At 36.7% G+C, this 25,250-nt stretch overlaps 1 protein-coding gene across 1 annotated transcript in view; it reads right to left on the reverse strand.

The window, feature by feature from the left end:
• Positions 1-7,974: 7,974 nt before the first annotated feature.
• Positions 7,975-25,250, reverse strand: part of LOC121377893 — a 31,210-nt gene continuing 13,934 nt past the window's right edge. The window contains exons 3-6 of the mRNA XM_041505991.1: positions 19,170-19,358; positions 17,002-17,882; positions 13,858-14,075; positions 7,975-9,835 (exon numbers count right to left, since the gene is read on the reverse strand). Of these exons, the coding sequence (XP_041361925.1) occupies positions 9,754-9,835; positions 13,858-14,075; positions 17,002-17,882; positions 19,170-19,358 (1,370 nt within the window). The 3' untranslated portion in view covers positions 7,975-9,753. The remainder of the gene's footprint in view (positions 9,836-13,857; positions 14,076-17,001; positions 17,883-19,169; positions 19,359-25,250) is intronic.

Consider the following 25,250-nt stretch of genomic DNA (forward strand, 5'->3'; position numbering starts at 1 on the left):
TGTGAGCATATAAATTTAAAAAAACGCAACATTTATTTATTCAGGATTTTACTTTTACGTTTGGAATATATATATATATATATATATATAGTTGGTTAGTATATATTTTATATTCACGACGCGTAAAGTATGATGATAATTGTCCCTCGCATGTATCTAGAATATGTACTATTAAACTGGATTTTAAACACAACTGGTAAAAACTGTCTTAACAAAATATTTTAAAATGTTTAGAAAATAAAGATATATATGAAATTGAAACTTCTTGTTTTATTTACCAGAAATAAAATATATGTACAACTGGGTATATGTCCCATACTTTTGGAGAAATATGCGTATTGAAATGAACGTTTGAACTGCATATGCCATAAAATGAAAAAAACGTATTTCATTTCAACTATTTTTGTGCTTATATTCAATTAAGGTTCAAGCACACTTGTTATGGCACACACCTCAGTGGTTCATTGTTAGTAGATATATATGTTATTGAGAGTGTTAATGAGAAAAAAAGGAGGGAGTAGTGGCCTTACATCTACCCGTTGTGCCCTTAAGAACTCACTCTGGGCTGGAGCTGGTACCGGGATGCGAACCCTGTACCTGTCATCCTTGTAAGACCGACGTTTGCTTAGGCACTGCGCCGTCGAGACCAGTAGAAAAATGCCATCGGAATTCCTCTTAACTAAGCCGATGGGGTCCAAGATTACCTGGGTCCGATATTACTCGGGACCGAAGTTACCAAAGTCCGAAATTACCCCTATTCGTGAAGGATATGTTTCACCTATTAGAAGTGTGAATACCTGTGTACTGTAAAGTTTTAAAAGTTGTTACAACCAACAGTTGATTGTCACATATAGCCCTTACATGATGCCAAAGCGCTTACTAACGCGCCTAAGGTGTAGTGGCCCCCTACGCCCTATGCCTCTGGGGAAACCCCTGACTCTATTTAGATAGCATTTTGTATCAAAAACTGTACAATAAAATACACTCTACATTTAATACTTTCTACTCTACATTTAATACTTACATGTATATTAAGCAATAATAATTATTGATTAATTTGTTATTTAATTGCTTTTGAAGTATTATTGTTAATATTTTCTTTTATATAGAGAATAATACATGAGTGGCCGAGTTTGATACGTTGTTAAACGAGTTGTAAGATAAATGGTATCTAACGGACACGAATGTGTTACTCTTTTTGTTACATATCCTCAAAAACCAGGTTTTAAGCAAATTTTAACACCTTTTTCCACACTTGTTGTTGACCTGCGCATCACAGACATATGATTGTGAGGTTAACAGTAGGCCTGCATTACAGTGTAATCGATTTCCATAGTTTTTTGTATTGGACGTATGGCATTGGTGACCTGGTCATCACCTAGGAGCAGCCAGTCATATGTCTTGAAATTGTTAACACAAGTACATATGTAAACAACTACCGGGTATGTGTTATCAAAAATAACATATGATGTTCTCACCAACAGGTGTGTAAGAAAGACGATATACCTGACAGGGCAAACTGCTATGGGTAATATATCTTTTACAGGCACCTTGCTGCCACTGTAATATGTGTAGGCTTTGTTTGTTTTGTTTAACGACACCACTAAAGCAGATTGATTTATTAATCATCCGCTATTGGATGTCAAACATATGGTTCTGTGAAGAGAGACCAGAGTTACTGGTATACATAGTATTTCTTATTGTTAAAATTACATATTAAAGATATTTCTTGTTTAGAATATCAGTATGTGTGTGGCAAAATGATAAAATCGTGAAAAGAAAAACTTTGGCTGTTCACTGTATTTATGGAACATAGCGAATAAAGTTCGTGGTTGTGGTGTGTGGTGAATTCTGATTGGTTAGTCCCAAGTTGTCAGACGCCGTGGCTTTGAAATCAAGTTGGTCGTGATATCATGGTGGATTGTTAATTCTGGTTTCAGGTCAGTAAAAGACAATGTACATAATTCCTACATGTCCCACACCTTGACAAAAAACACAGTGTATGTAAATGTATGTATAACAAGTCGACATATGTTCCATCAACGCAATGTTTTGTTTATACTATTATAGTTCCAAGTTGGTTAAATCACGAACGATGAGTCACATAACCTTTACCGTTTGGTAAGTGAAACGGATCATGTTAGCGAATCTTTACTTTTTAAAGTCACTTTAGTGCAGGGCACACATTAAATCAATGCAGGGCGCACATTAAATCAATACATGGCCGTAGCTAGCGATGGGGGGCACTTGCCCCCTCCCCCCCCCCCCCCCCCAACAAAATCCGGTAAGCATTATAGAAACTTAAAGAAAATTCTCTTCTTAACTGTTTAAGGAGTTTTAGACTATTAACTACTCAGTTGCCGACGGCTTTGGCGAAGCTTAGCTGAATGTGGGTGCTGTCGGGTTTCATTCTGTAGTGTGTGTATTAGTGATTAATATGTGTTTGGGTTTTTTATCACGGAACTCGAAAATGATCGATGTAAATGTATTTGATGTCAAACAATTGACAATTGGAGGGGGAATCTTTTACTAACTAGTGTGCAGCGATATGACTTGTGAAAGAAAGAAGTCTTTTATTTAACGACGCACTCAACACATTTTATTTACGGTTATATGGCGTCAGACATATGGTTAAGGACCACACAGATTTTTTTTTAGAGGAAACCCGCTGTCGCTATATAGGCTACTCTTTTACGACAGGCAGCAAGGGATCTTTTATTTGCGCTTCCCACAGGCAGGATAGCACAAACCATGGCCTTTGTTGAACCAGTTATGGATCACTGGTCGGTGCAAATGGTTTACACCTACCCATTGAGCCTTGCGGAGCACTCACTCAGGGTTTAGAGTCGGTATCTGGATTAAAAATCCCATGCCTCGACTGGGATCCGAACCCAGTACCTACCAGCCTGTAGACCGATGGCCTGCCACGACGCCACCGAGGCCGGTATGACTTGTGACATCATACGCATAACTACATCACAAAATCGTTCATTTGACCTCTATAGGTCATCGTACAATGTGGCTGAAATAACAGAAATAATAGCTTTTCCTCTTAATTTGTATGGTCTGCAGGATAAAGAGAATAACTATATAGTTAATGACGTCAGATACATGTATCTGCTTTATCCTGTTCAGGCTGAATGAGAAATTCTGTGAGGCTCTACCATTCTTACCTTCACGGATAAAAGCAGATATCTCACCTGACATCATTAACTAGTTATTCTCTATTTTTCTTTATGTACACATGAAAATAAAGCCAATCCCGACATATTTACATAAATTTACATTAGTCATTAGAAATATATATGTATTTTTTAAATTAAAATATATGATGCAAATGTAGACATTAGTCATGGCATTTTATTTGAGAGGTGTTAATGAGGCCGTCTTTATCTAGTTGCTGCCATTGTGAGATTTAAAAAAATAAAAATAAAGTTTTTTATTGCATACTAACTAGTTTCTTCTTTAGTATAACAGTGTAGGTATATTCAATGTGTTTCTCCTCATTCTAACGTTTATCAGTAGCCAAAACTTTATTTGGCCTCCCATGACCTAAACCAGAGGAATAATTATATTTTAACATTTTCCAAAACAATTTATAATGTATTTGTACAATCAATCACGGGCCTATAGGTTCCATATACGCACCTGAGATTACAAATATATATTTTTTTTATTAAAATATATGATGTAAATGCATGTATGCTCTGTTTTATTCCATCGCGGGAAAAGTCTGCGTACCACCTGAAAATTCCCAGCTAGGCGCCTGAATCATCACATGGGTAGAGCCAAACCAATCAGTTTTCACCAAGTTGTCAGACTTTGTAAGTAACACCCGATTTTAAGGTGGATTGTATGTTCCCTCCTTTCAGGTAACGTAACAAGCAGCTCAAACTGGATTTTAACTTCCAGTAGTTTTATTACAAGTACGGAAATTTGTTTTTGCTAATAAAATGAAAAATAATGTTAAAATATTAGGTAACAAATATTGGAAATATATAGGCACGGGTATTCTAAACAAGAAAATTAAATTAATATGTTGCAGTAGTTGTCAGAAATGCTCCGTTAGTCGGAAACATCTTACATGGCTGGCATCTCAGGATAATCCCTTTAATGTTATGACGAGCCGTCTCATTATGCACACAGTACAATTTGTCCACAAAATGCACAGGGGAATATTGATCTTTTCCCCAGACTTTGCTTGTAGTTACAATTAAAACATGAAAATATAACAAAATACACACACAACAATATCAATGAGATAAATTAATAATATAACACTTAGGTAAAATGTACACATAAGAACAGTCCAATTAAAACAAAGAACAAAATTTATGTGCCTGATATACACAGCTTTCATGTAATCAGTCACAGAAAGGTCGTAGGAAAGGGGGGGGGGGGGGGAGCATGTGTCCCCCTACTTTTCAGATACTTTGCTTTATAATAGTATAAAAGTGTCCCCTCCCACACACTTTTTGGCACCTTCCTGATCGTGCAAATGTAGACATTAGTCATGGCATTCTATTTGAGAGGTGTTAAAGAGGCCATCTTTATCTAGTTGCTGCCATTGTGAGATGAAGTTTTTTACTGCATACTAACTAGTTTCTTCTTTAGTATAACAGTGTAGGTATATTCAATGTGTTTCTCCTCATTCTAATGTTTATCGGTAGCCAAAACTTTATTTGGCCTCTCAATAATTTAATTTTTCAAAAATATTATTTATAAAATAAAACTTAAGTTTGGCCTAGTACAAACACTATATGATGATCACAAACATTTAGTACATATAGCCACTGATATTTTATGCATAACAATGTCTTTAAAACATCTCTAAATAAATAAACCCCATCTTTCATTGAATATATGTTGATAAAGCCTGATCTATTGTTTTTTACAGGGAGTCCCATATTATTGTTTTAGAGTGGGCTTACTTGAACATTTATTTTTAATTTAAATTTTATTTTATAGAATTAAAAGGCTAAATTTTTAAATACAATTTTTTAAAATACTAACTGCACAATCGACAACCACTAGTTTGCCAAATGCCCACTTGACTCTTCATTTTGTAGAGATACATTTTTGACTGTATAAGGGTTTTGTTGTTCAGATTCCAGTAATTAACAAGTGAATGACACAAGGACTGCCAAAAAGACGCTCATTCATGGATTGTTTATGTGTACAAACATCATTACTGAAACATTTAAAATTTCGCTTCAAACAAATATTAACAAAATGCATGTTAAAAAAATTGTCTCAAGACCTATAATTAAATTTAACAGTGAGTGAAGTTGACTAATATTCAAACACCACACTATTCAAAAGTTGTAACCCGTATTACACTAAAATCGCGGACAATTATGTATGGATTTTATAATCGATTAGAGCCCAGTTCAATTATAATCATAATCAATCATTTGAACACTCCATGCCACCCACCCTCCCCCACCCCTACCCCATATGTAACTCCCCACTGTCCAAGGATAATACACTTTCTAGTTTGAATATAGGACCACTGCCATTTTGTACCAGTTGCAATTGGCCAAAAATTCGATTTTAGAGTACCTCCATATGCACTGCCCAAAATAGCTATTAGGTACCTTTAGTTTTTAAATTGCAGGTACTGTTCAGGAAATTATTTATCATTAGGGCGCCTGCAAAGCTAAACAATGGCAGCAAATTCAAGACGGCCCCTTTAAGGTTGCCAGATTTTCACATAAGCAATATATGTAGCACAACATAACAGAAAAGTTAATAATACATAATAATAAAATAAAATAAATAAAATATTATAATAATTAACTCACACAAGCAATTACAACCAAAAAAAACAATCCCAAAGAATAAAAATATTTGAAGCATCTTCCATAAAATAATTATTTTTGGCCTGAAAAAGAAAACTAGCAATTCCTCAGATACTAGTCCCCATCTTGTTTGTTTTTAATGACATTGTCATTTCCTTTCTCTCCTTTGAATTCCACCTTAATTTTTCCCGATCTGGCAGTTCGTCTTCTTTCAACTTCTTTTCTTTCTCTGTCCATCTCCACATCCCAGTCCTTGTTTCTCCAATACCACATGACATGTAATTGTCTCTTGTGACCATCTGTGCCACACAGCTACCATTTCCCATTGGCTTTTTAGCTGTGGGCTTAGTCTGAGCACTTCGGAGTGTAACCTAGTTAACTTCCCGACACTCTTTCCCGTTAGTCCTTATTTCTCGGGGCTACAATCAGCCAACCGAGCAGAATTCAACTGCCGCTAAAACATAGCCAAATTGCCACCTCACGGTATGCATGGCCACTTGCAGGTAAAAAAAAATTATATGATATATTTGACAAAAGGTACTTTTTATTTTTTTCATCTTTTAAAACTTAAAAAATTAATATTTTGTCAAGAATTATGAAAAATTAAAAAGTAAACAGCGTTGTCTGCCCGTTATGTTAATTTGTCACACCTTGTGTTATTTAAATTGTTAATTAGGCCTACATATGTATTCTGAAATGGAAATGAAACGGAATTTACAAAAACATGAAACGGAAAATAGCTTTTTTAGAAATGGAAAACCACTGGGTCTAAAATTGCAGTAATTAAATGTTGTTGTTCACATAGACTTATAGTTTAATCAATCTACAATATTGCAAAACAGTAACACCTGATCAGGGCTGTATCTCTGCAAATGGGTCATTCGGCAAAATAGTGGTGGATTTGTTTGTATGAGGACAGCCACTTCCAAGGACATCGATTACTGGAGATTTCTTTTTTGCACAATGTACAAATGAGGACTGCCACGGTCCAAAATTTATATCCATTACTGGAGATTTCTTTTTTGCACAATGACAACTTGAGGACTGCCACTTGTCAAGAAGATCCATTACTGGAGATTTCGTTTTTTGCACAATGACAAATGAGGACTGCCACTTCCAAGGAGATCCATTACTGGAGATTTCTTTTTTGCACAATGACAAATGAGGACTGCCACTTCCAAGGAGATCCATTACTGGAGATTTCTTTTTTGCACAATGACAAATGAGGACTGCCACTTCCAAGGAGATCACATAGACTTGGAGATTTCAATCTTTTTGCAAAACAGCACAATGACAAATGAGGACTGCCACTTCCAAGGAGATCCATTACTGGAGATTTCTTTTTTGCACAATGACAAATGAGGACAGCCACTTCCAAGGAGATCCATTACTGGAGATTTCTTTTTTGCACAATGACAAATGAGGACTGCCACTTCCAAGGAGATCCATTACTGGAGATTTCTTTTTTGCACAATGACAAATGAGGACTGCCACTTCGAGACCAGCTTACTAAATCTTCTTCTATTGGCCTTTACCACCCATTAGCCGATGGGTTTTTTCATGCTGGGGTGTCCTTAAACATCTGTTCTATTCTAGTTTACTAAATCAAAACTACCATGTCAATACCATGTAACCATTGTTTTGTGTTTAGTTAATCGCCAACAAAACAATTAATCACATAAAAGTTTTTTAGCATCATGAAATATTAACATTTTTAATGACCTCACAAAATTCACAAATATTTTATTCTTGCTAACATTTCCTGATTTATAGTATATCCAGAACTCATTTTCAGGCATGACAATATCGATCATAATCTATCGATGTTTTGTCTCAAGGTTTCCGCATTGTTAAAAAGTTACATTATGATACTACTCTAACCTCTTATTTTGATACTAATGTTTAGAATAGGCTTCTCAATCTCTAGCATTTGTTTCAGCTAGGGGACAATATTTCAAAATCCTTGGTAACAGGAAGTTAGTTCACGTGAGTTTTACTCAGGTATCCGATTGTTTGGTTACGTGAAAACAGTTAGGCCTACCTAATCGTAAAACACTTGAACTACCATTCTGTGCTACATTGGTGGTTCAAAAACAAACTCATTTTCACTTTCATTACTGATATATGGTACTTTTAATTTTAGAATGTAATTGTTCACCACGTAACCAACTGGCGTTTCTCATGTTTTTAAAGTTGCGTAACCGACACACAAACAGAACAACGGTTCTCGTGAAATATTGTGCCCTGTTGTTTCCTAAGTTTGCCACCATTGTTAAGATGTTGCTGACTTTATTCAATGTCTTTCTGATTATCCTAGTATTTGTATACAGCCCAAACTGGATTTGGTCTCACAATAATTTCGTACCTACAAAAATATACATATATATTAGGAAATCAAATGAAGTTTGACCTAGGATGATCAGAAACACATTTTATATACAACCACTAAATATTTTATTTAGACAAATATGTTTAATATGCAATTACAATCTTTAAAACGTCTCTGTTAATTGGTCGACATCACCTTAACAATCGCCGAAAAACTCAGGATCGTCCCCTTAAGAGGTCACTATATCCAACATAATTTATAACAAATGAACTTGTATTAATTAAGTATTCACCAGAGGTCAGCATACTAAACTCCTATATCAATAAAACACAGTACATATTTTTCTCCTAAATGGCCACCATATTCAATTCCTACATATCATCCCACATAATGGATGACACATGAACCTGTATTAATTCAACATACTACACTCCCAGTGTTTCTGCCAGAGGGTAAAATGGGTATGGCACCATACCCAAAAATGTTTTGCAGATTTTATTTTTGTAAGTTAACATTTTGACAAAATTAATGACCCTAACCGTAAACCTAACCCATTTTGTTCCCCGGGAGAGCACCCCCCCCCCCCCATACCTTCTGTCGACTGCAGTTGCATTTAGCACACACATTGTAAATACTGAATTCCATAGTGCCCTAGTTATTTAGCTACCCAAACATTTCTGGCAGAAACTCTGACTTCTACATCAATAAAATATAGTACATATTTTTCTCCTAAATGGCCACCATATTCAACTCCTGCTATAGCATCCAATATTACAAACGAACTTGTACTAACTAAGTAAAACAGTATAAATAAAACCATATTACTAAACTCACAAATCATCTAATACATATACAATACATATTAACTTGTTTTAAACAAAATTAAAAACTACCAGTACAAAGAAAAACAACGAATAAACAAAAACCTGTTTTAAGCAGCAACATGTCTTCGGTGGCCATGTTACCTTATTCCATTAGCCATTAAAGTAGTACAAATAAACCTGTATTATTAGGTCACTGTACTAAACACATCTATTATATCAGGGTTTAAGCTGTTGTTAAGCCAAATTGCCAAATGTGATTTAAAATTGAATTTGGCAAATATACATATACATCATTAGTAATTCGCCAAAAAGCTCACTTGAAAGCTGTGTGGCATTTGAAGGTGTATAGCTATTTTTAAAAATAATTCTGTTTAGCTCAATATTACTTGAATTTGGCTACAGATTTTCTGATCAAATTCGTCAAAATGCTATTAATTTTCAACATGCAGCGTAAACCCTATATAGATATAATTTATAAATTAACATATAATATTAAACAGCCACTCTAAAATACTCAAGTGGCCATCATACTAAATTCTTGTATCAGTTAGTAATTATATTGATTGACCTGTGTAATACAGCCACCTGTCTAAGAGTCGGCATTTTATACTACATCATACATAGGTGTCATAAGATGCCAGCACTTGGGGTGGGGGGAGTTATATATTAACTTAATTGTCTTTCAACTGGGGTACAATGCATAGTCTTTAAAGTCAGAAGGCTGGTGCCCCCCTCCATCCCCAACTTATGTCAGGTGGTTGCTTTACACAGGTTTGAGACATTAATATTTTTAATGGATTCACAAATCAGCTTCTGTGATTCCTTTAGACTCCAGTTCCGACTTGACACGTGACAGGTACGTGGGATCGGGATACCCATATCTAAAATTGAAAATAAATCAAACACAATTACAATAATGACAGGGGTTAGGGAGAGATAGATTGAGAGGGAGAAAAAGAGAGAAAGAGTAGGAGACAGAGACTGAGAGAGAGAGAGACAGACACACGTACATGTGTGTGTGTGTGTGTGTCTATGTGTATGTGTATGTGTATGTATATACAGACATATACATACATACATACAGAGGATGAAAACAGATCAGGGCTCGACCTTAGCAGTAGCCTGGGGTGTTTTGGCTACCAATTTCTCACTCGGGCTACCAGATGTTTAAACCTGGTAGTCCGCCGGGCTACTAGATTTTTTTTGCACCTCAAGTTACTCTGCAATCATCATGATGCTTAAAGACCCAAAAAAAACCCATCATTTTGCTGTTTGTCTCCTTTTTAAAAAGTTTATTAAAATTATGGGCTACCAGATTTCATAACCTGGAAGCCCGGTGGGCTACCACTGAAAAACGTTATGGTCAAGGCCTGCAGATGGATCCATTGACAGAAGAGAGATGAGGCAGCGTTCAAAATAAGCACTTGTCCGTTTGTCCTGACTAGTGAAAATCTGCTCAGACAAACAAAATGTACCTTAGTGGTTGTCAAGTGGACAAGTAAAATGTTCAATGCAGTTTCATTTTAAGCAAAGAAAAACATTGTCCTTGTACTTGAATAAAACAAACTATTTATTTGGACCAAGTATAAATATTGCCGGACAAGTCGATTTCTAGATGTATTTGTCCGGTGGACTAGTGAAAAATTCTGCTTATTTCTATCACTGTGTGCGATATGGAAAAGAATAACGGCCAAGGGATGATGACAGACAGAAATGGGAATGGTGACAGACAAACGTGGAGAGTCAGACAGACAGATGAGGGATAAGACAGAAAAAAACAAGAATTTTAAGCCATGTGTGAGAATTTTGCAACTTATGCAAATCAACTCTTGTTAACATAAATCATCTTTTAACACTCGGTATAAAAACAAACACTTTGCAAACACCTGGTATTTTCAGTGTTTTGATCCTGATTCGTGAGTGCATGTCGTCACAACTGCCAAGTATCCACTACGCAGTTTCAGACAAAAGTAGGAAGGATGTAGAACGATTTCATATAAGGGGCTTCATTTTATCCCATCCGGAATACTCTTTATTTATTGCAAATAATTTTTTTATGTTTTTGGAAACCAAATGCTGTATACATAAAGCACTAGGTCCAGAAATAATGACTGAATTACACCTGACTGAATCAGTTAAAAGTTTGTTTTGTTTAACTACACCACTAGAGCACATTATTTATTATCGGCTATTGTAATTTTGACATGTAGTCTTTGAGAGGAAACCAGTTAAATTTTTCCATTAGCAGAAAGGGATTTTTGTAAGCACTAGCTTTCCGACAGACACACCAGCACAAACTACGGATTTTGATGTACTGGTCATGGGGCACTGGCTGGGATGGGGTCTGCTGAGGGAGCTCAATCCTGTGGCTTAAGCACCCCAAGTGAGTGCTCCACCACCAGACCTAGATCCTAGCTGCCCTCTGTGATAAGGCTTTTAATGGTTCAATTGAAATGTGACCTACATGTCATACACGTCACAATTAAAGGTGCTATGTCCAAGTTGAACCTACAATATTTCGTTATTTGAACATTTATTTGTAATAAATAACTACAAATTAATCGATTCCACGCATAATCTTTCCATAATTATCCTTGGAATAATAATTTTAAAAGTCTTGCACTGGACGACAAATAATTGGCTAAATATAGCATGGCCACCATCTTTGTTTCTTTTGTCAGTTGCCACAAAACATTCTGGGTGAACTTAGTGTGTTGAATGTGTATGCATAAAACAGTGACGTGACTAGTTAATGTGTCTGACACACTCTCAAGATTCCACCCTAAAATATTTTTTTCTACTAGTAATTGGAATTATTTTATCGTAATTTGTTTATAGGCATATAGCTGAAGGCATAAGCTTTATGTTTTGAAGTAAAAATTACTGGTGTATTTGTATTTTGGTTTGAAACCGTATCAATGGCAACACTATTATCACATTCAAATTTGTATCTCTGCACAAGGCAGAGTTCGAAGGATGTTTTAACAATGTCATTGCCACCATGTGATGGCCTACTTTTTTTTAGTAGTAGCAAGGGATCTTTTATATGCAGTATTATGCAGCATCCCACAGACATACCAGGGCATTTGTTACACCAGGGGCAGAACAGCCCAGTGGTAAAGCATTCGCTTGATGCACGGTCTGTCTGGGATCTATCCCCATTGCTGGGCCCATTGATGCACCACAACTGGTATATCAAAGGCAGTGGTATGTGTCATCCTGTCTGGGATGGTGTATATAAAGATCCCTTGTTACTAATATTTTTTTTTAGAGGATTTTGTCTAAGACTATATATCAAAGTTACCAAATGTTTGACATCCAATAGCTGATGATTAACAGGAGGTGCCAATGTATTATTTTCAGAGTTGGAAGGTTTGGTGCCACCGTGCACACACACACCCAACCTTCCAAGACCTATATTAGGAAATGCTCTCTGTCTACCATTATTAATACTTTTTGAAAGCCTTCACGAGTGCTTGAATCCCTGATAAAATATGACATCATTTTAGTTAATGATGTATCATATCAGGAAATACCCTCTGAATTTATACCAGAAGGCCCGCTTTCCATAAACACGATTTTGTGCATGCTTGTTTATCGATACAATGTATTTCCAAATACGCGATTCCACACATGTGCATTGAGAGCTTTTTAGCATGGTGAATGTAATAAAGTTGAAAATTAACATGAAAACCAAGGTCGCCAGCAGGGCCAGTTGAAACAAAATCTTACTGGCCCTTCTCAAATTCAACTAGCCCTCCAATTATCACACTGGAATTTAACTGCACAGGTAAAATTAAAACTATAGTGGGTTTTTTTTGTTCACCAATAACCGTTTGCATTAAAGAAAATCGATGAATTGGTGTTTATAACTTCATAATGAATAAAGTGAAAATTGATATAAAAACATGTTTTTAAGTTTTAAATCCATATCAACTCACATAAAAAAAATAAAAAAATTTAAAAAGAAATCCAGTATAAATAAACATGTTTCTTTACAAAGTACCATTAAGTTAAACATATTAAATCTCATTTTCAATATAGGGTAAAAGATAATGCAGTAGAAATAGTCTAAATATAGAACTGCGCGTGCTTTAGTAAACTAGTTTGGGAGTGGCAGTCCTCTTTGTGGGGATGCAAGAGGGGTGAAATTCCCAGCAAATGATTTCCATGGGAGTGGCTGTTCTAGATAGAGATCCATGGAATCATCTACAATTTTGCCAAATGCCCATTCGACTCTGCCGGTTGTGTCATTCAGATTACTTTGGATGTTCCATCAGTTGCCTTAAAACTTGTATCACAAAAAAAAAAGAGTTAACCTATGCAGTTTGATGGTAATTTGTAAAGAATTTTTGTTTTAATTTACACTGCACTTTTACCCCCCAATAAAATGTTATTTGAGACGGTATGGGTTTAAAACTTAATAAATTAATGTTTTTATATGAATTGTATCTTTATTCATTATGTTGGCGCTGTCAGAATATAGAACCTGTTCTAGGTCTTCTGCTGCCAGATCTGTAGTTCGTGCCAACATAGACGCGGTGTGTTTTATCGCATTCGATTCAGTATCAGTGTGTTTCTTTTTTAACTAATACCACGCTCGCCAGACACTAAAATCAAAGGTCACCCAACGGACTACCTTTGTAAAATTCTTAATTGCCCGTAGCCAATAATAATTTTCAACCCTGTGAGTAGTTACTTTTAGCTCAAAAGTACCCTTTGATGTTATAAAATTTTGTATTGTAATCCAAGTGCGAAAACACAAATTGAAAAGCACATTTACGCGCATGATAAATCATGCACAGAAACACATTAACAGAAAGTGGGCCTAATACTTTTTTTTAAAGATACCTCAGTCCTTGAATCCCTGATATAACACCTTTAATAAAACTGCATACAGTACCTATTCGTGCCTCCTTCCACCCGTGTCTTGTGATGAATGTCATTCCATGTTATGACATCTTCCTTTCCCGTTGTCGATGACCTGCCGATTGTAAAGGTCACTTTACGCTCAAACGCTATCTGCAGAAGACGGAGAACTTTGTTTCCCTCGGGCGAGTCTGGAAGATAAGCTGTACGCGTTGTTCCATGATATCGGCTGCCTGGATTCGGATGTTCAGGCTGTAATTAAAGGTACGTGGTCCAGACTTTTAACTTTTAAAGTAGTATATATAAGGCCAGGTGGCTGTTATATGCAGGTAAAGTAAAACATATAAAATAGTTTACTTTAAAACACGACTACTAAGCTGGATGCACAAAGTATCCACAGTCATCATAAAAATATAAAATGCCAAGAAAACTATTTTTTATTACATCAAAATTTTATTTAAAGCATAATTTTAACACGTTCTGTTAAAACTCACTCTATTGTGCACATTTAGAAAACAGTCATCTACCTTTGATTGCTTTGCACTGCAATCTGTTATCTATTAAATCTGTCCACAAGATGCAAAATGTTCCAGGTAAGAAATCATTACAGATTAACAAAACGGCCAGTTTGCCAAAGTGTAATGGTTAAACAAACATCATGGCATACTGTCGGATCTGCTTGTCTGACTAGCAGGAACTCACACACGTTATAATACACTACCTGTCAGTGATGTCAGTTCAGTGCAAGCCATTCTTCGACCAATAACAAGTCGCCTTATTCATTTAGAAAATGTAAATACGATTAATGATGCATTGGAGCATGCACCTGTTTTGTTAGAACTGAAGTAAAACAATAACTTTATATTGTGACTGGGAATGGTCAATACATGTCTACATCTTGTGACCACATGGCAAAACAACAGTGGTCACTGTAATTTTGTGGCCGTTATAACAGGTTCTACCATTCATTTTGGTCAAAAAAATAGTGGTCGCTTGCTGGATTGAACGGGTGGCTGTTCTATACAGGTAAAATAAAGAAGGAAATGCATTGCGCATGATTTATGGTGGCTGTTATGGACAGGTGACCGTTGGACCGGTCTCAACTGTATGTGTATACTGTATGGACATAGACAGAAAGACAAACATACATATACAGAATAGTTAGTTTGTTTTGTTTAACGACACACTAGAGCACATTTATTTATTAATCATTGGCTATTGGATGTCAAACATTTGGTAATTTTGACATCTAGTCTTAGAGAGGAAACCCGGTACATTTTTCCATTAGTAGCAAGGTATCTTTTATATGCACCATCCCAAACAGGATAGCACATATCACGGCCTTTGATATACCAGTCGTGGTGCACTGGCTGGAACGAGATACCGGTACATATAAAATATTTTGGAGGGAAGTGACAGATATATATACACACACACACAGTATATTGGGTCGAACACTCTTGGGATATCATAATTTGTTTGGACCATCAGCTTGTTCAAAATTGTTGCCATCCCTCGTCGAATCACAATTCTCAATTGCACCTGTGTGTGTGTGTGTGTGTGAGAGATAAACGACATTAGTATGCTATTGCTGCTTCAAATTTAATGGATTACCAGTTCAAGGGAAATATTGTTAATTACACTGACTTCCTTCTGACGAGACTGACAAAAGTGTGCAAGAGAAGACTAGTATTCAAAATATAACGGATTACTTAAAGACCCAATTTGGGACTTTGTACTTTGTTTGAGCGTAGCAGTCAGGATTTCTGCCAGATGGTAAAACAGGTATTGTGCCATACCCAAAATTTTATTTTTTAAAGTTAACTTTTTGACAAAATTAATTACTCTTGTATACTGGCAGGGTTTCTGCCACAGGGTAAAATGGGTATGGCGCCATACCCAAAAGTTTTTGCAGATTTGTTTTTTAACCTTTTGACAAAATTAATTACTCTTAAAATTAATATATGATTTTCTTAACCCTAACCGTAAACTTAACCCATTTTCTTTCTGGGTGAGGTCCCCCATACCCCCTGTTGATTGTGGTTGCATGCATCCAATTTCATAGCGCCACACCCAAAAATTCTTTTTGGCAGAAACATTGGCAGTGTGTTCAACCTACCCACATTCGAGTCAATCAGATTATACTGTATATATATTATACTGTATATATAACAGAAAAGGAGACAAAAGACAAAAATGTTACACATAGGCAAATAAAGACAGACAGATAGATATGGTATAAAACAATCCAAACCTATATAAAGTGAAAATATACTTACTTAGACAAAAAATGTTTATATTTTTTCCTTTTTAGATATATTTTTATTTAATTCTATAACATTTTAATGCTAACTGTTATCTGTCTTGTCCCACCAATCCCCACCCCCAAATCCACTACCCCAAGATTCTTACAGACAATGAAGGCTTGGTACATGTATGCCATTCAGGGAGTGTACACTAAAATAGATATGCATGTCTTAAAGATTTTAACTTCACATTTCTGTGTGACATGACCGTACATATATATAATTATACAAGATATATACAGACCTCGCCTTTTAAAATGAGCTATCACTCTCACTCCCTTAGTTCAAGGAGAGTAATTTTTTAGCTCCCGTTAGCTTGTGAATTTATATCGCATCAACATATAGAGATTATTAAACAAGCTTGTGTGCATGTTGTACTGATTTTACAAAAAGAGTGTCAGGATTTTTGTATTGCCCGAGCAAGAGTTAGGGTAATACATGAATCCTGACACGAGTTTCGTAAAATCAGTACGACTCACATGCGGGTGTAATAATTTCTTTATTATCCGTATTATTATTGTTGTTTTCTTTATGAATAGCAAGACCCAACTCAAAATGTTTCAGCCACAACTAGAAGTTGACGACGAAATGATGTCATATTTCAAATGCAGTCTGAGCTAGGCCTGGGTAAGCAATGTCATGTTATGACATCACTTCCCCAAATTATGTCATCATACTTGTTATTACACGTGTGCTTCGTATGATTATTATTAACTCAGTTATGTTGAAACATGTGGATAATAATGTAATATCTTAAATGGCTCCGAATTAATATCAATTAAAGAAGCAATTAATCACTCCCCTCAATTTTGTTTCACATCGAGGTCTGTATGATGTAAGATATGTACCATAATGATGATAAAACAACTTACACTTTGTATTCCACCCTTAAACTGATAGGTGATGGTGATGGTTCCGCAGTCCAGATGTCCAGGAAGACGGCTGTATTGGTCGTGTTTGACCGTCATGCTACCTTCAGGCTGTGTTCCCGTGATTTCTCCATATATTGTGTTGCAGGTCGGACACACGGGTTTGAAGGTCTTGAAACACCGATCTATGCAGTCTTTACAAAACACATGTCCACATTTTGACAGCTTCTTTGGATTACTAATGCTGTCCATACAGATTGGACAAGTGTCGTCTGCTTCAGTAGAACTCATGGTTGTGGCATCCTTTACACTTGTTGCTATCTTTTGTTGAATATTTTCATCATCATCAACAGTTCCACTTCCTGTTCCACTGTGTCTGGATCCACCAGACATCTGACTTTTGGCTCTATGTCTATTTTCATTTCCTGTGGGATATGCACCACCTACAGCCCCACTGTTGTTTGGTTTATCTCTTCTTCCTGTTTTTTTGGTGTCATCTACATCTTCCATTCTAACTTCACTTTGTATTGACTGAAATTCACGAGTCGATATATCTCCATTTCCTGTTGGATCAGCACCACCTACAGCCCCAATAGTGTTTGGTTCAGCTCCGTCTCCTCCTGTTGGTTTGGTGTCATTCACAGATTTACCTCTATCTGACATAAAATTACTTGTTACTGACTGAAACTCATTTGTCGATCTATCTTTATGTGATCTCCTATCAGTGTCATACTTGCCAACTGTGTCACCATCAGAAACTGAGTGACTGTGTGTACGATGTTCATGTACAGATGTCGAACATTCAACTGATGAAGATTTTTTCTTAAGAAACCTGGTATCATCATCAAGATTAGAAGGTAGAGAATGGACACCATGTTCATGATCTGAAAACCAAAAACCAAAATATCTTGGCTAGGATGTAGAAAATGTAATAAAACAAAGTCGTTCCAAACAAAATGTCCACCAGTCCAATCTAAAAACTATGTAATAAAAAACACTCATAAAAGAAACAACAGAAAAATTACTGAATGCCGTTTGTTGTAACCCACCCAACTCAAAAAATACTTGTAGGTCTCTTTGTTCTCACATAGTTTAATTTGGGAACCGCTCTATAGTCAGAAGGTTCACTGGTCCAAAGGTTCAATAGTCCGGGGTTAGGTCTATAAACCTTCAGACTACTGAACCTAGGTTTAGGGTTAGGATTGAACCTTCAGACTACAGAGCTGTAAACCCATGCATACATGTAACTGTTTAATTTGTTTGCTTTTTGTTATTTCAGTATATACATAATATCGAGAACCGGAATTAGCCAAGTAGTATAGTTTAATTACCTTGAAGTTCATGATTCTAAATATCTGAGCTACAATTTGTATAAATCATAATTGTGAATTCTATCACTGTTTAATATGTTACCAGGGTAGTTCAGGCTAGGCAAATGCAGATCATGAGAAGTATATAGGGTAATTATACATGTCAGTTTTATTCAAAGGTTTAAGAGGGTGACCTTGAATGCAAATAATATAATATTTAAAGGAACTTGAAGAATCTTTGTTTTATTAAAGGCGTGGATTCAAGGGGATACTGCTAAGGATGCATCCTCCACTCCCAAAAACCCCACTAAAATTCAAAGTCCCCCGAAAAAAATCCAGTGTAAACATAGCCGATGAATACAATACATTTATCACTTTTCAGCTGTGATGTTCAGATTGATATTTCTATGGAAGATTACTATATACAGGTATATATATTAATACATATAAGTGTACTTTTGAATCCTGTAGGTTTTTAGCTACTGGAAGTGCCATTCTTAAACCCCGTCCATAGAAAAATGCTGTATCTGCCCCAGTTTTTATAAACATAACAAAAGTTAATGATCTATGATTCTAAATGCTTGAATAGTAAAACATATACCACAGTGAACAGCTTTAAAAATGGATGGGAAGACAAGAATGCAGTACTTTGGTGCTGGTTTGGACTTTAGATTCTGACATTCCTTATAAAATATGGTTACTTACTGGAAACCCAGGCCTCCTTTGGCTCTGGTGTTGGTTTAGTTTAGATTCTGACATTCCTTATTACATGTGGTTACTTACTGGAAACCCAGGCCTCCTTCGGCTCTGGTGTTCGTTTACTTTAGATTCTGACATTCCTTATTAAATATGGTTACTTACTGGAAACCCAGGCCTCCCTTGGCTCTGGTGCTGGTGTAGAGTTCAGATTCTGACATTCCTTCACTACCATGTCATAAATCTTTTTATCCACAACAGCCAGGTGAACTTCCTTCAAGTGATTTCCTGATTTCGTTGACAATGAATTCAGTAAAACGTTTATCGCCAAGTCAACTGGGACGCCAGCTCTACCTGTTGATTAAGGTGTAATACTGAATATTATTCAATGCTTAGTACTTCAGTAAAACGTTTATCGCCAAGTCAACTGGGACGCCAGCTCTACCTGTTGATTAAGGTGTAATACTGAATATTATTCAATGCTTAGTACTTCAGTAAAACGTTTATCGCCAAGTCAACTGGGACGCCAGCTCTACCTGTTGATTAAGGTGTAATACTGAATATTATTCAATGCTTAGTACTTCAGTAAAACGTTTATCGCCAAGTCAACTGGGACGCCAGCTCTACCTGTTGATTAAGGTGTAATACTGAATATTATTCAATGCTTAGTACTTCAGTAAAACGTTTATCGCCAACTCAACTGGAACGCCAGCTCTACCTGTTGATTAAAGTGTAATACTGAATATTATTCAATGCTTAGTAATTCAGTAAAACGTTTATCGCCAACTCAACTGGAACGCCAGCTCTACCTGTTGATTAAAGTGTAATACTGAATAATATTCAGTGCTTAGTACAGGATTGTTAAAGCTATACTGTCTACATAAATGAAATTTATTTGTGAAAATGTGAATTTTCTTTTGACCATTCTGCTTCAAAACTATGCTATCCTACCTCTCTGCCTGTTTATTAAGGTGTAACACTGAATATCAGACCTTGTCTTTTAAGGTGCACGAGTGCGATCACGCTCATACAGCGCACATAATTACAATGTGGCGAGTGTGAAAAATAATGCACGTTACACTTAACAAACAGTGCACGTAAAATAATTTTGTATATTGATTGCGATTATTTACCTTATGTAGTAGATATAATGCGACAAGAATGGCAACATCCATGCAAGCTTTTTATATATGACTGGTACTTATCTTTGCTATAAAAATCGGAAAACATTGGTTTAATAAACATCTTCAAAGACATACTAATCCGATCAAAACTCCTTTGCCTATTTAATTTATTATTAATTAAAAACAGTTCACTTTTGTAAGGTAATAGATCACAACGTCTGATAAGGATAACTCATTTATACTGTTCATATACACATATAGTTATGAAAAAAAAAAGGAATTGAATTAAATAGTGGCTTCTGTAGCCTACACAAATGAATTTTTTACGGAAATCGGCGAAGTTGGATAAAATTGTCTCGATTAGTTCATAACTGTTAGCTTACATTGCTACAAAGTTTACGTGAGGTCCCGGAAATGGCAAGCGTGTAACTTTCTACTTGCTTTAAAACAGAAATGAAATTTAGACAAAGATAATTATTCAAAAGTTGACGGAATACTAAAAAGAAGGAAAAAGAAGGCCTAGGAATAGGCCTATAGGTCTCGTTTACAAAACAGTCTTTTTTTATGTCTATTATTTTTCTTTTTTAATCTTAAAAAAAATCAAATAAAACTTCATTTAAATATTTGTATTTCAGCCAGTTAATGAATGTACATCTGTTATTTACAAATGTATATATGTACAAAATATAGTAACAGTAATCAATGATCATAGCCGACTATTTAATTTTTGTTTGTGTCAATATGTTTGTTAGAAAGTCATAGACCAAGTGACTGGAACATGATTTGATGCACAGTACTCTGTGGCATATTGACCAATCAGATTGGGGTCAGATTATTTTTACTCTTGGAACTTTGGCTGCACGCACACGCTACAACTTGTTTCGCATTTATGATCAGGGATAGAAGGTAATGCTCGCCCCCTCACCCGAGGCAAGTAGAAATCCCTGGGGGCGAGTACAATTTAAATGGCGCTAGTCCCCCAGGTGAGTAATACTGGGCAGTCATGACCCAGATTTATGATGTGGACAGTCAAACTATTTTGCCAATGAAACCTGTTAAACATACAAACTGTAGATGTATTTCATAAAAATTTACCATGATAGATTGACAGTCAAAACATGTATTTACTGCAAACACAATCACAACCGAATTCGAGTTTACCAGTGGACATCGGAGTATTCGGAAAGATTAAGATAATTCAGTAACAGTAAAGTTAATTCCTGAGTTGTATGACTTAAATTAATTTAATGTTATAATTGCTATTATTTTTTGTAAACACCCCATCCTTTGCTGCCGACTTCGTTGGGGGGGGGGGGGGGGGGGGGGGGATGTAATTTTTTAAAACCCAACGAAACAAAACATTTACTGAATGACGACCAAGTTGGTGTACTTTACTGTAATGTTTATCATATGTAATTATGATCCTTTAAAAAGTATTGTTAGCCAGAAACTTGTGACAATGGCTTCTAAATAAGGAATCTCCATTAAACAAATACGAAAACTAACCACAAATGACAAAACGTTTGAAACTTCACTTTTATTCATTTTATTATGGATGTCCATTATATTTGCAGTTAAAGTACAAGCAACATATCCTTGAATAACTTGCTAGATCCCATATAGGTTTCGTCTTCTCAAACTGCTTCAATAATGAAGTGGGGGTGGGGTGGGATGGGGTGGGGTGGGATGGGGTGGGGTGGGGTGGGGGCTAGTGATCGTTCCTGGGGACTAGTAACTTTCCTCAGCTACTAGTCCCCCGGGCCAGTGAAAATATTTCCTAATTTTTACATTACCTTTATCTTAGAAAATTTGTTTCTAATTTTCATTACGGTATTATTCATACTTACCTAGTGCTAGCACAACAAATATGCTATTCAACCTGAGTCATACCTACACACTGCAGAATTCTCTCCCTTGCTGGATATGCGCAATGCTATCCTTGCACAGGCTACCTGTAACTTCATTCTCAGTTCAAAGTCCACCCAAACCCACCGAGGGAAAGCCTCATAGGGGTGGGTGGGAGGTATAATTTGTTGTGCTAGCACTAGGTAAGTATGAATAATAATGAAAATTAGAAACAAATTTTCTAATAGTCTTTGTCACGGGGATCCTATAATACCCGTAACTGAATGAAATACGATTATCCAATATCTCTCCTAACTGTATATCTATTAGATCTCTCTGTAACGGGCAGTTATACCCGAGTGGCTCGTCTAGGTATGATCAGAGATAAGATCTATATAAAGTATATGTAATATAGCACGTTTAGTTCACTAGAAAACACAACAAAAACACTACACTTTGGAATCTGTATTACTACTACGCAGACCAATGTACTGCCGCAGTAGTTAATTAACAACAACAAATAATAACAACCCAGAACTGATCACTTAATTAGTTAATCTCTAGGTGTCTAGTTTACACAATATTGTAATCACTTCACCGTGACACAACACCCACACGTGTGATAATTGAGAAACACTTCCAGGGGAACTTAATTTATAAAGGAATTACAACTCTATTCCTAACTGGTTAATTTTTAATTAACCCTTAACTACTCATTCAGTAACCTTGTAACACAGAATTAATACTGGTACCTATCACAATAAAGACAATAACCTACAGTTTACCTAGGTCCTCTAGGATGACTGGCTAAGCCTTAATAATTATTTAGAACAGTGAGCCTACAGTATACTGCGTCAGATGACCGGCAGCACCGTCTAAATAATATTGGTATAATACAGTATTAAAATATTTAAAGTCACATCAATCACATCAAGGTTATACAACAGAGCAGAAATGATATTTACCAAGTCCAAACGGACGAACGTTCCCTGGAAGCCTTCCAATATGTTTCTCCTCGATATCTCTAAAATCCTAGCTATTTATCATAAAACCGGAATATTGCCTATTGGTATTCCACAGCGACCACGCCGGCATATTTTTCTTAGATCGTCAGACTTACTGACGCCTAGTCGCCAAAATCACGGTCGTCGAAACTGCACTCGCAGAGGTATTACGTAACTACTGGCCACATGGCCTCCACACTTGGACTAAGTGCATATTGGGATGCACGGTTGCGCGAAGGTATTACGTGACAAGGTGCCCATCTGGGCTAAGTGCATATTGGAACTGCACACGGCCCTCTAAAACAATTAATATCGCCACAGGCGAAAAGAAATTAAGAGCATGTACCGTCACACACCCCCACCTCAAAAAGGATATTTCCTCTACTCTAGGAATAGGGAAATATACTACATTAAAACAAAAAGTGTGTTAACCGACGCATCCGGGCATTTATAACACATAGTAATAAGGTGACTACCAGTAATCACACTGAGTCTCTGAGTCCCTGGTATACAATAAAATATATAAAAACAAAACAGAAATCAAGAATGTCAACACATTATCATAACGTTCAACTTCGGGACAGGGCATCCGCGATTATATTGGATGTGCCCTTGATATGTTCAATGGTAATTGGGAATTCCTGCAGAAGAAGACTCCACCTCAAAACTCTCTGGTTGGTGGCTTTCATTCTGTGAATGAAAGTAAGCGGATTATGATCAGTAAAGACCACCACTTGGTGCACTGCCGATTTCACGTAGATCTGAAAATGCTTCAGAGCTTGTACCATGGCCAAAGCTTCCTTCTCTATAGTGGAATAGTTCACCTGGTGTTTATCAAACTTTTTGGAGAAGAAACTTACAGGATGGTCCAGTCCATTTTCGTCTTCCTGGAACAGCACAGCTCCAGCTCCCACGTCACTGGCATCCACAGCCAGCTTGAAAGGCATTCGGTAGTCTGGTGCTGCCATCACGGGAGACGAGGAGAGCATCTGCTTGAGACGGTTGAATGACTTCTCGCATTCATCTGACCACTGGGCCTTCGTTTCCTTCTTTTTCAGTGTCGCACGTTTTCCAGGTTTTCTCCGATAGGCATGCTGTCGAATCGGTGTAGCGTTGGGTTCCAAGCACACATCCTGGCTTAAGGTATTGGTAACCGTTGGAAGGTCCTGACAAATGGAAACATTGTCTTGTATCAATGTAGTCAGCTTTGCTCGCTGGGGGCTCAAGTCTGCTAGAATCTGGTTGTTGGTTAATTTTCTCTCTGCAGTCTTGACGTCATCACAGGAAACTGAGTGACTCTCAATTTGGACCGGTAACTCTGGAACTATCGGCAGTCTGTCAAAATAACCTTTTAGCAAATTGATGTGACAATACCTACTTTTCCTAACCCTATCAGGAGTGTTTATCACATACCCTGTCTCATTAACCCGTTTGTGCACAACATAGGGCCCAAAATACCTGTTCTGCACAGAACCCCGTTTAATGGGAAGGTACAGCAGCACCTTATCCCCCGGTTTAAATTCCCGACTCCTAGCCTTCCTATCAAACACTGATTTTATTTTGCTCTGAGCATGGCTCAGTTGCTTCCTATCCTTTCTATTTCTAACTCTCTTATTCATTAATACTCTCTCAGTTAACAATGTAGTGCGAGCTGCCAACAAATTTGGATCAGCCCCCTGCTCTAGAATTAACTCTTGTCTATTACAAGGTAAGTCCCCTCTATCAAACACAACTGGTTCATTTCCCCTCTGCGGGAGATCAACAGGTTCCACCACATTTAGTTCCTCAGTTGACTTATCTACCATTTTACTGATAACCTCATCCACTCCAATTTCATGGCTCACACACGTATCAGACAAATCACAATTTTCCTCTGGGTCTCGTGCTACCTTTCTGGCCATAGCCCTAGTCATTACACATGCAGGATATCTAATCTCATCAACCTCACTCTCTTCTATGGGTAAAGGGCTGTCTTTAATTAACAATTGGTCACATTTCGGCTGACAATACTGACTAGTCAAATCGTTACCCAACAAAACTCCTATGTTTTCAACAGGCAAGTCCTTTACAACACCCATAATGACTGGACCCGTCACAAACTTCGAACACAAGAAAACGTTATGTAACCGGACAACCATTTTTTCTCCAGTAACTGAGGTTAAAGCCAAACTACGTCCTGTATCTGAATTCTTAATACTAGCTAAACACTCCGACGTGATCAGCGACTGACTACAGCCGGTATCTCGATAGATTGATATTGCCTTAGGACTCAA

This window comes from Gigantopelta aegis, chromosome 7 (assembly GCF_016097555.1).
Source record: "Gigantopelta aegis isolate Gae_Host chromosome 7, Gae_host_genome, whole genome shotgun sequence".
Lineage (NCBI taxonomy): Eukaryota > Metazoa > Mollusca > Gastropoda > Neomphalida > Peltospiridae > Gigantopelta > Gigantopelta aegis.